Here is an 18,297-nt window from a genome sequence, read left to right as displayed (position 1 = left end):
CTTATTTTATTTTTGCGTTCATCATATTTTTTATTTCCAATTTTTGCATATCTGTCATTTAGTGTTATCTTCCGTTTTGAATTATCCTTTGAGTTCTGTGCTTTTGTTATTTTACTTCTTGAGTATTAACGTATAAAATGTAATTATATCTATCAGGAAACAGATTAACATAATTTAACCACTTGTTTCCGGATCCTACATGTCAATCAATTGAATTTGTAAGGATATGTTCGTGTCCGATGACATATATAGTTCAACTTGAATTTAATAAATAATAATTATAATATGTTTACTACTAATTGCATTCTTATTAATTCTAGCAATGATTTGTATCTCACCATACAAATCCTTGATTATGTTACGAGGGCACAGGGACATAATTCCTAAAGAACACGATTGAAGCAACTTTATATTATTTATTTAACGTAAAAATACAACATGAAAACCAAAAGGCATAACACATGTAAGAGTAAATGATACTGACTTAGATTACAATAACATCCTACTGACAACAAACTTTCAGAAGAAGTACAAATATACTGGCAAAATGTCAAAAACGTTCCAAAAAAAGTAAGATTATACTGGCAAAATGTCAACATATAAATATATCTCTGTCTATTTTTCTATCTTAAGATCCTGTTCTTTGTCTATTTTTCGCCGGTCTTCCTCGTTTCAGATTACATTTTGGCCAACCTTGTTGTTTATTGGCTAAGCAAGATAAATAATGATGTTCCTTAAAGTTTGCACCTTTAATTTCTATCCATCCTAATTTTATATGTTCAATCTTGTATTCTTTCGGCAATGTTTTTAAATAAGATCCAACATTTTGGGCGTCATACCCTGACAAGTGACTCAATAATCTTTCTCTGATACAGTCCCCAGATTGTCCGACGTAAATGATATGTTCGTCCTCCTTTATAACAAATATTCCACTCGTTTCCGCCTCGGGTAAATCTGATACTGGTCTATTCTGTGATATAAGTGAGCTGCATTGATAATCTTCGCAACTACGCTTCTCCTACAATATAACCAAAAAAAAATATTAGAACTAATAAATAAAGCGTATATATAAAATGTCCGTATCTTACAGAAATAAGACGTCAGTTAAAATGAAAATCTTCACAACCACGCTTCTCCTAGAATATAATCAAAGAAAAATTCTTAGAACTAATAAATAGAACATATATAATATATCCTTATCCATTAGAAATAAGACGTAAGCTGAAATGAAAATCTTTATAATAATGCTTCTCCTAGAATATAACCAAAGCAAATCCATAGAACTAATAAATAGAAGGTATATAACATATCCTTATCTTATAGAAATAAGACATGAGCTGAAATAATAATCATCCCAACCACGCTTCTCCTCGAATACAACAAAAGTAAATTCTTAGAACTATTAAATAGAACATGTATAACATTTCATTATCCTTTAGAAATAAGACGTGAGCTGAAATGATAATCTTTATGATAATGCTGTTCGTACATATCATTGAAGAAAATTCTTAGAACTAGTCAATAGAAGGTGGTAATAGTTATCAAACGTACCAGGATTATAATTTAATACGCCAGACGCGCGTTTCGTCTACATAAGACTCATCAGTGACGCTCATATCAAAATAGTTATAAAGCCAAACAGGTGTGCCAGGTAATCTATTCCTGGGATAAGAAAATCCTTAGTTTTTGAACAAATTTAAAGATTTGTAAGCAGGAAATTTATAAAATATCCTTACCCTGTAGGCTTCACAACCACGCTGCTCCTATAATTTAACCAACTCATAAAAAGAAAGTCTTCACATATCCTTACCCTAGAAATTAGACGTGTGCTGCATTTATAATGCTTCCTCTAATACAACCATAGCAATTATTTAGCGCAGACTTAAGAAGTTAAGTAAATTGTAAGTTATCATACTGTCCTGTCAAAGATTCTACGGACTGATTCGACATTGAAAGTGAATACAGATTTTTTTGTTTTTCTACTTTTGTTTTCGATTTTTGCGACATATGCAGAAGACTTATTACACGTTTGGCATTATTCTTGAGAACATAGAATATGTTCTTATGCGTTTGATGTCTGATGTAACGAACGATCTACTGGATTTGATGCCCAACAAACGTTCGGTGTTAAAAAAATAGTTGTGAATCTTCTGCCCTAATGAGTAAACGAAAATTATTGATACCAGACAGATTTACCGAGTCATGTTGGTGACTTCTAGGTCATATTGAAATGGCAAAGTGAACTAGTAAATTGTGTATGCTGCCAACTACACTGCAAATACCTAATTAGAAATGATGATTACTACAAGTAAGTAACAAAACGTATGCAAATGTGAATACAATTAGATATAAGGTGAAAGTCAATAAAACAGCAACCCAACACCCAAAGAATGGATAAAGGTAATCATACTTTTTTATCATTCATAAAATTATCATCGAAAAGTTAAAACAATGTCTATGCATTTTTAAAAAAACATATATACTTGAGCAAAAAATAAAATCTGAAATGAATGTTGTTTAAAAAAATATGAAAATAAATAAAAAGAACAAAGATAGGTAAACGGAAGTGTAGATTGATTAAATTGTTGAAAGCACCTCCTCTCCCTTAATCTAATGACAGAAAACATGATACGATGAAAATCACTTTATAAAAATCACATAACTGTTGAACAAAAGTGCAACTAAAACACATATCAAAGTAATTTCAATACGAAAAATGTTCACAGGAACTGTGAAACAAGCTCACGTATTTAACTTTCTTTAAAAATGCAGTCTTAGTCTCGAATGTTGTAGAATTTATCATAAAGCAATGATTGAAAATTCACTGTTTTACTTATTGGTACATTTAAAAAGTTGTAACGTACCCAAATACATTTCAACTTAATACCAAAAAACAGCAAAAAACAACTTTATTAATAGACATTTTTTTTTTAATGAGCTTTAATTATTTATTGTTTGACTCGTTTAATAGGATGTGAAAGATCGTAAAAAAAATAATAAAATCTACTTTTTCGACTAATGGATTTATCAAAATTTATACCAGGCTGGCTTTAAATCAATTTCTTTTTTAATTACGAAAAAGTTGTATCAAAATATCATTGGTTTATTCGTTCAAATTTTTTTTTATATAAAGAAGAAGATGTGGTATGATTGCCAATGGGACAACTGTCCACAAGATAGGTCACCGTACGGCCTTCAACAATGAGCAAAGCCCATACCGCATAGTCAGCTATAAAAGGCCCCGATATGACAATGTAAAACAATTCAAACGAGAAAACATATGTCTGTAAGAACAAAGTTTACCAAGATTGGAATCAATAGTTTTACTAGTATGTAAGTCGTTGACAATTCTGCTTTTAATCTATCTTGACTGAAACACGTTTTTCAGTACCATACTTCAAAGTTCGATTGCTTAAATATTACAACTATTATTACTACTTATAATAATAATAATTGTTAATCATTATTAAATGATAAGATGGAATTATATCCGTGTAAAACAATAAAAACAAGTAATCCGTTTCTTCAGTTTTTTCTCTCGGGTGTCCAAGAAGTTTTGTCCACATAAACACATAACAAAGTATGCCTAAGCATCAAATACACATACAACATTGACAAACATTCTATCAAATTGGTTTGATGTCGCAAAATTGAACAAGTAAACTATTCCTCACCATCTCTTGCAATTGTCTGTAGTTAAAATATTAAAATTTGCGTAAAAAATCTAAATTAATATGATCACAATCCCGATTTAGGGGATTTTACGAATTCGGGAAGTCCGTATTTCTAATGAATGAGTTCAATATCCCTTCCGAGAAACGAAATCGCAGAGGAAGTTGTTACGAAAATAAATAACGTCATTTCAAATATAGCATCGGGAACCATTTCTATTGATGTATACGCAACCATTGGCAACATTGTGCTTATAGTAGGTAGATCGGAACCTAGTTTCACTTTAACGTATTTACAGAAAATGAGGGTACGGACACTAATTGGCCTCATGCCACCAGTCCAGGTTAAACGTCCGATATCAGTTGTAGTCTAATTTAATAGTGTATGCAACTATCTACGATTTAATACAGGAACAGGATTAACTTTTTTCAGTCCGGGAAGTTACAACTTGAAGGGAATCCAATGAAATTTTAGAAGGAAGAACAAAAACTTCAAATTCCTTGATGCTCTTTTTAATCCATTGCGGTTGAAAATATTTCTTTAAATATCTTACTTTAGTGCTCTTTTTAATCCATTTCATTTGTAAATATAGCATTTTTGTTAAATAAATTTATCAAAATAAACATATGAAATAAACATTATAAGTTTTAACGATGTAGTCACGAACTTGTACTATATCTAGACCACTGACCTCGTTTTCTAGTACTAGTATACCTGTGAATTTAATTTTGGTCTGATTATTTCAATTCACCAGTAAGTCAACCAAATATAATACAAAGGAGAACACAAAAGACGTTCAGGGCATTAACCTCTTTTAATTTTTTCTATGTTGTAGACATTTACTATATTTTTTTTAACTTTGTCAAATAATTTCTTGTTTTGTTTAGTAAGTTCTTGCAATAACTAACACATTCTCGCTTTGGGATAGAAATGTTTCGCCCCTCTATTCCAATTTACTACTTTAAATCATTTTTGCAAATACTAACAACACAGAAAAAAAACGAGGGAGAAAAGGTCCATGTCTCGAGCGTCTATAGGTGTCCATCAGACTAAAACATATCTTTTTAGAAATTGGAGTTAAGGCATTAAACATAACCTGAGAACATAACAAACGTCAAGAGGGTTGTTGATATAAGTATGTCCACTGGAAATTAACAACAACAAAATATTTAAATTTGTAATATCGCTTATAAAATTTGTCAACATTACCCCTCTGGAATAAATACTTCACATAACCGGGCCTAAGTCCCATGTATATCACCCAATCGATGATGTGTCTCATCGGATTGTACGTGCACACAATTATTTCGTAAGAAAACTTTTATTTGGGTACAAAGCAAAGTTTATGGAGTGCGTGTAAATACTGTATATCAACAATCATTTCGCAAAACATGTAAAAATACTCGGAAATAAAACCTCTTCCTACATTTTCTATAAATAGGTATTTTTGTTCCACTTTACACTTGTAGTGCAAAAGTCTTCACAATGTGTTAATTTACAGTTTGTCATTTTCTCACCCACTATTTCAGCCCATACGGGCAAAAGATTGTTTATCGATTTAATACTTAGTAAATGATTGATTTAGGTATTTAAAGTAATAAATTATACCCTTAAAATACTGCAACTTTCATTTTTGAAGGAATTTGATTAAAAAAAGAGTTAAAATGAATGTAAGGGAAATTCTATAGAAGTAAGACAAAAAACATGTCATTAACAATAAGTTCATTGATCACGGTTATAATAAAGGAATGCAATAGAAGGCATATACTGGTTGGGAAGTCTATTTGTATTGTCCCATTTTATTTTATTTACTTTTGTGCAATTCCTACTTTTCGGCTTTCTTCTATAACTGAATACAAAACTGAATTAATCTACACGCAACACATCGAGATATTTCGAACCTTTACAATGATTACAAGGATTCCTTCAATTGTTTTTAGAAAAGCTGTGTTTATTTGTTATGAAAAGTCCTGGAGACAAAGTAGATAGGGAAAATGTTAATCTATTCCATGATGAGTGGTTCTGTAACATTGTAATGTGGATTTTACAGGATAGTTTATCACTGGAATAGATTTTTTTCTTATTTCATCAAAATAAAACAATAATGCTGATGATAAATCATTTTCAATTGTGAAAAGTTTTAAAATCATTATCCTATTCTTTTTACGTGTACACGAATGAAGCACCACAACGGCTGCTATTAAATCTCTAGAAATGTCTATAAAAGAAAACAAACATCCGTTTGAATAGCCACAAGGTCAAACTGTAATTGGTCAGGGTTCGTTGGAAATTTATATTTGGTAGCAGGAGTTAACCCTTTATAATTTTGATAATTTGAAATCTAATGTACCCGCTATCACTATCATCAATCAGATTTACTCCTCTATAACAAACAGGATTTACTCCTCTATAACAAACACGATTTACTCATCTATAACAAACAGGATTTACTCCTCTATAACAAACAGGATTTACTCCTCTATAACAAACACGATTTACTCATCTATAACAAACAGGATTTACTCCACTATAACAAACAGGATTTACTCCTCTATAACAAACACGATTTACTCATCTATAACAAACAGGATTTACTCCTCTATAACAAACAGGATTTACTCCTCTATAACAAACATGATTTACTCCACTATAACAAACAGGATTTACTCCTCTATAACAAACAGGATTTACTCCTCTATAACAAACACGATTTACTCCTCTATAACAAACACGATTTACTCCTCTATAACAAACAGGATTTACTCCTCTATAACAAACACGATTTACTCCTCTATAACAAACACGATTTACTCCTCTATAACAAACAGGATTTACTCCTCTATAACAAACATGATTTACTCCTAATTGACACTTCTTCTTAACCACGTTAGTATATGGTCTTCTTTGGTTTGTTTTGATGATTGCATGTATTGCAATTAAAATCTTTCACAAACCAATCAAATCTTAGGAATGTCTGTAAAAGAGGGACGACAGATACCAGAGGGACAGTCAAACTCATAGATTGAAAATAAAAAGACAAACAGACAAATAATAGTACAGAATACACAACATAGAAAACTAAAGACTAAGCAACACGAACCCAACCAAATACTGGGGGTGATATCAGGTGTTCCGGAAGGGTACGCAAATCCTGTTCCACATGTGGCACCCGTCGTGTTGCTTATGTTATTGCAAATCCAGTAAACAGTCTAATTCGGTAGGTCACATTCGTGAAAAGGGAAGAGTATGCTAGTTACGACATAAGGGACATATCCGATATCATCTGTGAAACGGTTATTCCATAACGGTCACCCAACTCGTGATGGCATCCGTAAAATGTACGACGGGATGATTTCAACTTCACCATTTGAAACTCTTTGTTTAATAGCTTCCTTGTGACAGCAATCCTCTATCAAGGAAATCATGATAGGAAATTCAAGCCTTGGAGATACATACTCCGTATGCAGGCGCTGCTGGGATGTTGCTAGATGAAAATGGAAAGTTTGCAATTGGGAATCTGAAATCATCTCTTTTGTTGAAAAAAATTTGTTTTCAACCGACCCTCTGTCAATTTCTAGATGTAAGTCAAGATATGAGGCACACGTAACTATATCTATGGTATCCTTTATCAATAGTTCGATGGAATATATTCGTTCAACAAAGTCACCAAATTTTGTATTATTTAGTGAGAGAACATCATCTATATAGCAATAAGTTAAAGGATATGGCTAACTTGTTATATTTCTTGCTAAGAAGTTATTGTATGAAGTCAGCCTCGTAATAATACAGACAAAAGTCGGCAAGAAGAGTTGCACAATTGGTTCTCATTGGAATTCCGACAGTCTGTTGAAATAACACGTCCTCCAAACGTAACAAATATGTTGTCAATAAAAAAACCAAGCATCTTGATAATGTCAGTTTCAGAGACTGTTTTGTTTGAATCAGAGTGATACTTGCATCTACGTTCGACATTCTTTTTAATGAAACAAAGTAATACTTACTCTTTCAATTTGTCTTTTAGTTTGGAATGGGGAATACTTGTGTAAAGTGTAAAAAAGTCAAATGTTTTAATACTTTGAGATGAGAGATTCTTAGATTGTATGTACTTTAAAGGATCTTTAATTTTTTTTATTATCCACATCTGATTCACGCCACCTCTAGAATAGGCAGTTACACAATAGCCCCGCTTTGATTGCTGATAAAATAGATGTTAATAATTTAGAAAGATGTTTCATGGAGAACTTTGAAGGACTTTGAACTTTGATACTGTTGTCAGGTCATTAAAGATTGCATATTTTGGCGTTAATATTGATTCACTTATAGGGTCTTTGCATCGGAACTAAACACATTTATTCAAAAAACAGTTGTTGGCATGACACGGGTTATGTTCTTCTCATATATGTTATGATGGTATGATACTAAACCCCTAACGGGAAGGATTGTGCCTGATGTTCATATGATGAAATCATAATCTTTCAGTCAGTTTAATTGAAGTCTGGAGCTGGCATGTCAGTTAACTGCTAATAGTCTGTTGTTATTTATGTATTATTGTCATTTTGTTTATTTTCTTTGGTTACATCTTCTTACATTAGACTCGGACTTCTTTTGAACTGAATGTTAATGTGCGTATTGTTATGCGTTTACTTTTCCACATTGGCTAGAGGTATAGGGGGAGGGTTGAGATCTCACAAACATGTTTAACCCCGCCGCATTTTTGCGCCTGTCTCAAGTCGGGAGCCTCTGGCCTTTGTTAGTCTTGTATTATTTTAATTTTAGTTTCTTGTGTACAATTTGGAAATTAGTATGGCGTTCATTATCACTGAACTAGTATATATTTGTTTAGGGGCCAGCTGAAGGACGCCTCCGGGTACGGGAATTTCTCGCTACATTGAAGACTGTTGGTGATCTTCTGCTGTTGTTTTTTCTATGGTCGGGTTGTTGTCTCTTTGGCACATTCCCCATTTTCATTATCAATTTTATTTGAAGACCCAGCAATATACCTTTGTTTGTAAGGACACTTATTTAGTTTAGGTATCCAACACGGTGATGGAAGATCCAGTTCTTCATCGTTTTTTGTTGAAATTCAAAAGGAACATAGAACAGACCTATGATTATCCAGGATTTCCTCTTTGGTAAGTGTCGTGAGGTTATATGTTGAGTTTCCAAGTGAATTGTCAATACCTAATTCATTTATCAAGCCGTTTAGGACAAGTGTTTTGCAACATTTGGGTCTTTATAAATTGACGTAGCGTTGGTATTGATAGAACCATTTAGTTTCTTAATTCGGATTTGTATCAAAGATCTTACAGCCTTAATCCATTCGAAAAGAATATCTGCGTCTTCTATCTCGCGTTAAGCCCATTGCCTGGTATAATCCTCGACTGAATCCATCAGTATTTTGAAGTCCAATTGATGGATTTAGGCTCACGAAATATCGGACCTTTGGATAACAATTTTCGCAGACTCTGAGAAGTTTTATTGACAATGTTGAGGTCTCTTGTAATAACGTTGACAGCCGGATTATATGTGAATTGGGAACTAGCACAGGTACAACCTTCTACAGCCTTAATCCATTCGAAAAGAATATCTGCGTCTTCTATCTCGCGTTAAGCCCATTGCCTGGTATAATCCTCGACTGAATCCATCAGTATTTTGAAGTCCAATTGATGGCTCACGAAATATCGGACCTTTGGATAACAAATTTCGCAGAGAAGTTTTATTGACAATGTTGAGGTCTCTTGTAATAACGTTGACAGCCGGATTATATGTGAATTGGGAACTAGCACAGGTACAATCAGAAGGTTTAGAAGTCGTCAATGTTGAGATCCTGGAAAACGTGTTTGTAATTGAAAATTTTAGTTGCAATTGATTTGGTAAAGGTATAGGTTATTTTCGACTGAACTTATTTATGATGGAGGATATTGACTAAGTTGACGTCATTTGGACCTTTATTGGCAAAGGAAAGTTTAAGAAAAGATATTTTCTCTTTTTCATTTTTCCCAATGCAAACTGGTTTGAAAAATCTGTGACTTACAATATCCGAAATGATAACTGTAAGTTTGTATTGTTTGGAATAAGGGTTTGTAACAGTAGTTTGTAACTGAACTGTTACTGTGCTTATGTTACTAAGTTACTTCAACTGATAGGCAAACTTATCAAACTTATGATAAAGAAATCCTTTTATCATACACCTCTCTCTCTCTCTCTCTCTCTCTCTCTCTCTCTTTTGTCCGCAACGATTAATTATTGGATTTCCTAATTTCCTAGTCGTGTATTGTCCTCGTGGTTGTTTTTAAACGACTCGGTCTTCACTTGAAACGCATTGTCTGCTTTGGTCGTGTTGTTATCCATTTGACCTACTAGTATTCCCCATATCCATTTCAATTTTTTTGTGGTATTATAATTTTCTCAGTTTATATTTTCACTGATGTTAATATTGTTTATTTGACACACATTTCATCTTATTTTCTCACATTGGTTTCAATACATATCATACGTTCACATTGATCACGTATACAAGAAATAAGAAAAATACATGTAAAAGCTCTACAAGTATAATGCACTAGATAAACACTTAACTGCACTTAAGCTGTTTGATACAAAAAGTTTTCAAATGAATTATAAAACGGATGTGCATATACTAGACATTCAATTTTGCACATATCGAAACTTCAAAAGTAAGGAAGTGCTTTTCTGGCAAACAACATGATCATATATAATGATAAAAGGGACTAGCCTGTTTAGGAAAGACAATTAAATCTTTGAAGAATACGATTGATTAAGGATGTGTGATTCGCACCCAATTGCTAATCACGTCTCTCATAAATCTGTACAGATTGGCTTATGTATACAAAATGTATCTTTTATAAATGTATTGTGTAATTTTATACATAAGGTGAGACGTAAATAAAATATTGAATTGAATTGAATTGAATTGCTATAAATGACCCTTCATTTGTGTGTGCGTTTTGTAATGTATTCACAGAAAAACATAATAGATTCAGTGTTATTTCTTTATCGTCTTGAACTGCAATTTATAAAAATGGAACGTTTTTAAGAGAACTTAGTGATACTGTCAATTAATGACAACCGTTTGCAGAAAAAAATTATATCGAACATATTTCAATTTATACCAAAACGAGAAAAGTTCATACAATATATACTATACTAAACGACGACAGCAACATGGTTATTTTTAATAATTTAAAAATTCACAATAAAGAACATCAAAATGTTGTAAAGTCACTTCAAATGATGTATCGTACACAAACGTATAATATGTATCGTTTAATATGTAACACATATGTTCCCACTGCATGGGTAACATCTATTATTCATAGCTAAAGTATCGCCTTAGGGTTTTCCTATTTAAAGAAGTTAAAAACAATCATTACGTATAGAGCAATTAGGGACTTTCTCTTAAACAAAGTGTAACTAATGACCGATTTTGTCATTATTCATAATATCATACACAGAAATAGAAATACAACCCTTATTTATAACCATCAAACAGTCCTCTTCTGAATTATAAGACAGACCCATTGGTCGGTAAATGTCATCCTTCTCTGTTCCAATAATCGCCAATAAATTGCCTTCTTCATCAAATTGGTGAATATTGTTTGATAACCACCCAGCAACATAAACAAAACAGCGTTTGTCCACGGTCACACCAACGGGGCCTTTCAGTGAAGCTAGTTCATGACTGAAAACAGTACTTCCTTCAGTGGTCACAGCAAATACTCGGTTTTTACAATAATTAGAGCAATATATCACATTTTTATTGACACACATGTAGTCAATTGCATACTCTGTTTCTATAGTTTTCTGATGATTGCCTGTAATGTCAATGATGGTTAATTTTCGATAAGATATTTTAACGAATATTTTCTTGTTCATGCATGCTACAGCATAAAACGAGCCGTCACATCTAATTCGTTGTCCCGGTGTTAGTGAGGGTATGTTAATAATTTGTATCCCACCTTCTCGTAGTGTCACCACTGCCCGTGAAGAATCGAATACTGCTATATCAAGTGCTTCATGCTCAAGACAACGCTTCTGAAATGTTTCATCTTCAACGTTTAATAGATATATACTAGAATTTTTCATGTCTTTCAACAGAACCCGGTTATTAGAAATGAAACAACCACGGTTAATTTGAACGTTAACTTCTATGTCCAAAGTATCAAATCTAGATTTCAAAACTAAACTGTTTCTTTTTATCGAACAATTATTATCTATAATCATGTTTTGGGTATCGATACAGTGATCGTTACGTCGATATAGTTCGATAACGGGCCCATTTGGAATAGAACTAGCAATATCCGGCATATCTTCATTCGTCAAGGATAATTTTGGTTTAAGCTGTCCAAAAGTTGGTATCAAATATTTCTCTTGGAGTTCTCTGATTAACCCATTCCATTGAAATTCTGCATCTTGTTTTTGCCTGAGTCTGTTATTACTGCTAAGAAAATTAGCTATACCTTTTTGAATTCCACTGGCTTCAATTAGTTTACGGAATGATTTCTCGCTTATTTCATTTATAAGTAATTCTTGAACGCATTGCTGCAAAGGCTCTATCTTTGATTGCTGAATCAAAAGATTGTGTTCGTCCATTTCAGCATTGTTCAGCATCCTACCTATCTCATTATTAATAGCTAAATGAGCATCTCTTTCCATGTTATCTAAAGTTTGTATCATTCTTTGACGAAAGGAACTTATTTCTTCTTTTATCTCTTTTGACTTTCGTTTGAGAAGTAAAATATTCTCTTCTTTGGCCTTTATGGAGGTTGTTATCGTGTGGTTCAATAAGTCAGTACGCTCCTGTATATTCTGAAGAGTTGAATGTAAATCAACGGATTCTAGTGCACTTGATAGGGTTAAAGTCATGCACTTGTTGTGTTTATTGCTTAAGCAACTGTTGCATATCATTTGCTCGTGTTGTATGCAGATTGTGTCAGCACAGCTTTCCATGTCAGCACTAGAGCATGAGTTCTCAATTAACACATCGCTTAATTCGGTATCCATTGAGATAATTTTGCAAAATTAAACTAGCTGTAGTCATTTACTGAAGTATGCTGAAAATATAAATTATACAATAATTGTTGACCAAAGGATATACCACAAGGCGTAAGCACCGATCATTTATAATTGTAGGGTGGGCTTGGTTTTTTTTAAAATTAATTTTATTTATTCTAAATTTCTAGAAAAAAACAATTGTTCAAGAAGAGTAGTGAAAAAATACATAGATTTGGACCAACTGTTGACATGCAGGCACTTGTCTCAGAAAAAAATTTCCTATATACCTTAATATAACAATTTTTTTCTGAGACAAGTGCCTGTGTAACTTTCAGTTATTACGATAGTCGGTAAGATAAATTCGTTACATACATAGTGTGTTAGTGACCTAATATATATATATACGACATAAATGGGGTCAATGAATTCCTTATGGGGATTCGATCTTCGCTCTCACCCCATATGGAATTTACTTACCACATATATATCGTATTAGGTCACTAGCACACTATGTAACTAATAATATTGCCCACAAGGAAGCTATTGAATACTCCGATGTCACGAAAGCATTACTTAGAACACAATTCTTCATAAAATACATGTTATCTGAAATCTTCACCACAATCAACATATTCAATGTAATTTTGAATCCGAGCATGATTGAGAAAAAAAAAGGACATTTACTCTAATTAATTGAGATGCGTGTAAGCTAACGGAACTGTATAACTATTGTCAATTACATTGTTGCGTAGTAATTGAGATACATGAATAGTGGTGAAATTGTATACTTTTAATCTTAATGATATATCATAAGTATTTATTCTGAAGTGGGCCTTCATTATGACGTTTGCCACGATGTCCCCAGACAAGTAACTTCTTTGGCTCGATTTGCTATATCTGTAGTAGGCTAGACAAAAGAGACGTTATATCAATCCACCTACTTTTTAAATTTCTTTGAAGACTTCTCTTGTTGTTTTTTTCTCTAAATTGGACAAAATGTTATATATATATCACCTAAATGATCGATTAACGCAGTAACTAACCATGTTTATTCAAAAACGAACTATTTTTTTTATTACTTATTTAGTATTTTAAATACAAGTTAAGTAATAACTATGTGGTAAAACGGAAATGCATTAGTGGTAGAGATGCTCTTTAAATGGTTCTGTAGCAGGTTTTTTTTAGAGAGATATTATCTATATCTGATAATGAATTTTGATTCTATTCTAGATCATTAAATCCATTGCTAACGTTTTAAAATACTGCAATATAATAACAGTGATTTGTACCCAATTTAGACCAAACGAAAGCTGAAACTTACGTGTTCTATCTTGATACTCGCTATCCAAACAAAATTTGTAAATGTACAAATCAAAATGAAGTAAATCTGAGAAGTAACGATGTACTTACTTGCAATGAAGGTGTGTACGGCTTGTAAAATTCAAAACAACATTGTTGTTTAAAATATGAATCATTATCTAACAAGTTTGGCTCGATGCCTGTACACGGGGTTAAATATGTCGTAATTATTTTAATGACTTTAATGAGGGGTGCATGATCTGATACGAACCTATTCAGGTACAATGCCTTAACCTTTTAAATATGTTTGTTAAAATGGAATATATTATTTTATTATAGATTTGGAGACTTCATATAGTAAGTACTTTGGATATTACAGACCACCCAAGCATAGCTTAGAAACAATTTGGAGAAAGCAATTTAATTTGTTTTGTAAAAAAATCTTTCTTGTACATTGATTTATGCCGGTGAACAAATACTGAAGACAGCTGATATCTTTATTGATCCAATTGTACCACATATCCTTAAGCTTATTTTCAAATAAAAATTCGAGACTTTCCATGGCATTCATTTTGTTATCAAACAGTAATGAAAACGCAATGTATTTTTTTGGATGGTATATTTCATTTAATATTTTGAATAAAACGTGTTAGAAAAAAGTAATATATACCGCCATGCAGTGTGTGTGTGTGTGTTTTTTTTCTATGTGCATGTGTGTTATATCAATTACATATTTTTTTCACGAATGTGTATGCATAATAACATTGGTTAAGAGAATATAGCTGTAATCTTTTACGTGTGGACACAACAAAACAACAACATTTATTCCCAAAAACGCCGCACAACATTTAAGTGTAAAGCACAACACATGTTTCTGTATATTTATCATTAACGAATGCCAAAACTTACTTGTTCAAGAAATATCAGGAATGAACATATCTCCAAAATTTAAATAATCTGTTATTTGCTTTGGCAATAGTAAGCTAGATAAATTTTTTTTACATGTTTTTCCCAGAATACTTCTGATCTTAATCCTACATATATCCTTGAGAGTGTGAGGATTGGTTGAGTAAATATTTAAGAGTTCTATAGAGTCTTTCAGACAAGCTAGCTTTTTAGCGTGGTGCCTTTCAATTGTGTCCACAGTCTCCTTAGGTATTGTAGTCCCTGCTGCGTAAAACAACTTAATAATATTAAAGATTTGAGTAGGATCTAAGATGGAGGTCAGGGCCGCAGTAAGAGGCGTCAGTCCTATATCATCTACAGCATTAACGTTAGCTCCATGTAGTATCATGATCTTAGCTTTGTTTATATCTAAATTTTGTGCTGCGTAATGCAGAGCAGTATCCCCTGTTGCACTTGGTATTGATACATCTGCATCCCAAGACAGCAGCTTCTCAACAACTCTCAGTTCAATTGATCTTGACATGCAAGCGACATGTAAAGGTGCTAGTTCAAACACTGTTGATGTTCTACGGCTGTTTACATCTATTCCTAAAGTTCTCAAATATTCCATCATGTCTATGCGATTAAAGTCACAAGCATAACTTAAATAATCCCCCGGTCGCTTATGAATATCTTCTCCTTTTTCCAAGAGTAGTGTCACGGCCGGAATATTTCCCCTGCTAATGCACGTGATGAGTGGCATGTTATTTGGATAGTCAATACGGCATCCATATTTAGTCAACATATTAATGAGTTCAAGATTTCCAAGACAGCAAGCAATCACAAGTGTAGTTTCACCAGTATCCCTATTGAGTGAGTCACAATCAGCACCCTCCTCTAACAAACACTCTACAATCTCGATATTTTCCTTGGAGCATGCTAAATGAATCGGAGTTACACCTCCAGCATTCTGTTGGTCTATATAAGCCTCAGCATCTATCAATTCCTTTACAATACTCGTATTGGTGTTACATCTTTTCTCTTTATCGCAAGCCAAATGCAGAGGCATTGTACCATCCATCTCAATACGCAAATTTGGATCAGCACCAAAGGAGAGTAGAAGCCTTACAATGTCTATGTTATCTGATGCAGCAGCTGCACAAAGAGGTGTTCGGACATTGTCCGTATAATTGAATGAAAAGTCGGGGTCATTACCGGCCTTTTCCTGGAGGTAAATGTATTCCACTTGTTCGCGGTTGCCATTATTTATTGCTGTTAGCAGTAATTCAAAAGCCATTTTATCTGAAAAAAGTATTTTAAATAAGATCATGACTTTAAAAGTTGCACATGCATGTTTTGTATTAATTGAGCACAGTGAAAAACAAATAATATGATTTCAGTTTGCACAAAACGTGTTTCTGAAATCAAAATAGGCCGAGTAGGGAATCAAATAACTTTTTGCAGAGTCGAGGCATAAAGTTGGGAAAGACAAAATATATAACGTTCATGGGCATTAAATAACTATAGAGGCTCTCAAGAGCCTGTGTCGCTCACCTGACTCTACTTGGGTTTTTGAAATCATATAAAAAAAATCAAAATCAAAACAGATACTTAAATAATGATTGAGGCCAAATTTGGTTTAATATTGGCCCAGTAATTCAATACCAACTTGAACAGTAAATTAGCAACAAAGTAGCAACTCTTCATCAACACCTCATAAGGAACATTCACGCTATGTTTGGTTTCATTCCATTCAGTGGTTCTCTAAAAGAAGACATTTGTATGTATTTCCCATAGGGTCCTATGTTAAACGAAGTCCTTCACGGGCAGCCATCTTGGATGATGGATCAGCTACAACTTAACCATACTTGGTCAGCACCTCATAAGAAACATTCATGCTATGTTTGGTTTCATTAAATTCAGTGGTTTTCTAAAAGAAGACATTTGTATGTATTTTCCATAGGGTCCTATGTTAACTAAGTCCTCCGCTGGCAGCCAGCTTGTATGATGGATCGGCTACAAAGTAACAACACTTGGTCAGCACCTCATAAGGAACATTCATGCCATGTTTTGTTCCATTCCATTAAGTGGTTCTCTAGAAGAAGTCAGTCAAAATGTAAAAAGTTAACGACGATGACGGACGACGGACGCCAAGTGAAGAGAAAAGCTTACTTGGCCATTCGGGCCAGGTGAGCTAAAAAGGGGTTTTAGAAGAAAAAAAACCTACAAATTCGCTGAGGTAAATTCACATGATGTTGCCGATGATCATTTTGTTTTCCGGCCCATATAGTAGGTAATTATATATAACACTAGAACACACCCGTGATATCGCGGGTCCGTGACTGAATTAAAGTATATAACTATGTGCAAGCCTTATTTTAGTATTAGTATTGTGATCTCTGCTTTCAAATCTTTCTGTTTGAACCCGTCGAACTGGAACTTATCAATTATTAGTAATATTAATTATTTGGAAAACAAAAGGTCCTGGAATGGAGTATTTTTTAATCAACAGCATTGTCTTATATTAGTTATAAATAAAGTTGAATTTTTTGATTCGCTGTTTAATGTCATGCCCGCTAACAAATTGAAAACGTTGTACCTATAAAAAGAAACAACAGCTATACCAACAAGCGAAGAAAACTAAAAGGTGGACAAACTACAGACAGTTCCAAAAAGAAATAAAGCTGCAAGTCAGGAAAGCAGAATACTCGTACATCAATGATACTATCATCAAAGGCCTAGAAACAATACAATACAAAGCCATTCTGGAAGTACACCAAATCCAGGAAAAACAGACTGGCCAACATTGGTGAATCACCTTTAAAAGACAAGGGGAAATTAGTCAGCGACAGCAAAGGAAAGGCAGAAACTTTATAAATCCAACAATTTAGATCCGTATTCACAATTGACAAATCAACATCAATTCCAAAAACAACAAAATACATACTGCAAACATTTCAGTTCTGTAAGGCCAGTCATTTGAAGGCCGATGACAGATATGGTGCACATAGCTAGTACTAAACATACAAATCTTTGCGCCAACGTAAATAAAATAACGCCAGGCAATACGAAAGATATAATTACAATGATGTGACTAGTAGAGACAGTCCCTGTGTATTAACTGACAGCTATAATTTGATGTCCGTCGTAGTTTTTTAAGATTTCTACTTGAATTTTTTGGGTACTTAATTGCACCACAGTATAATTTTTAAAAACGTTTAAAATTTTTCTTCAATACCTTGAAATGATTATAGATTTAAATATGAAATTAAATCAACTTACCGTTGAGTTACTAAATACAACAATTTTAATTTGTACGGTATAATAATTACAATAATTAAAACACTGAAGAACAAGGTACGGAATGTTACCGACGTTGACCCTTAAACTAAAAACGTAGGTGAAGTGGGAAAATAAGTCCATATA

General features: G+C 33.1%; 1 protein-coding gene and 1 long non-coding RNA gene across 7 annotated transcripts; both read right to left on the bottom strand.

The window, feature by feature from the left end:
* Positions 1-401: 401 nt before the first annotated feature.
* On the bottom strand, positions 402-5,041 carry LOC139522899 (uncharacterized). Of its 2 annotated transcripts, none has more exons than XR_011664517.1 (2): positions 4,882-5,041; positions 402-1,018 (listed from the first exon to the last, which is right to left on the bottom strand). It is a non-coding gene; the product is annotated as an uncharacterized lncRNA (long non-coding RNA). The 2 variants fall into 2 exon arrangements; XR_011664516.1 differs by lacking the exon at positions 4,882-5,041 and adding an exon at positions 3,304-4,216.
* A 5,811-nt stretch (positions 5,042-10,852) lies between these two features.
* LOC139522935 (ankyrin repeat and SOCS box protein 13-like) lies at positions 10,853-18,297 on the bottom strand. 5 transcript variants are annotated; one of them, XM_071316618.1, is made up of 3 exons: positions 18,154-18,297; positions 14,896-16,173; positions 10,853-12,746 (listed from the first exon to the last, which is right to left on the bottom strand). In XM_071316618.1, exon 2 carries the CDS (start codon positions 16,166-16,168, stop codon positions 14,900-14,902), a length of 1,269 nt encoding a protein of 422 aa, XP_071172719.1. In that variant the 5' UTR covers positions 16,169-16,173; positions 18,154-18,297; the 3' UTR covers positions 10,853-12,746; positions 14,896-14,899. The 5 variants fall into 5 exon arrangements, with proteins under 5 accessions (XP_071172719.1, XP_071172692.1, XP_071172711.1 ...); XM_071316591.1 differs by having other exon boundaries at positions 18,154-18,292; XM_071316610.1 differs by lacking the exons at positions 14,896-16,173; positions 18,154-18,297 and adding an exon at positions 14,098-14,181.

Source organism: Mytilus edulis, chromosome 1 (assembly GCF_963676685.1).
Source record: "Mytilus edulis chromosome 1, xbMytEdul2.2, whole genome shotgun sequence".
Taxonomy (NCBI): domain Eukaryota; kingdom Metazoa; phylum Mollusca; class Bivalvia; order Mytilida; family Mytilidae; genus Mytilus; species Mytilus edulis.
The sequence above is the reverse complement of the archived record's forward strand: the minus strand, read 5'-3'. Positions and strand labels throughout refer to the sequence as shown.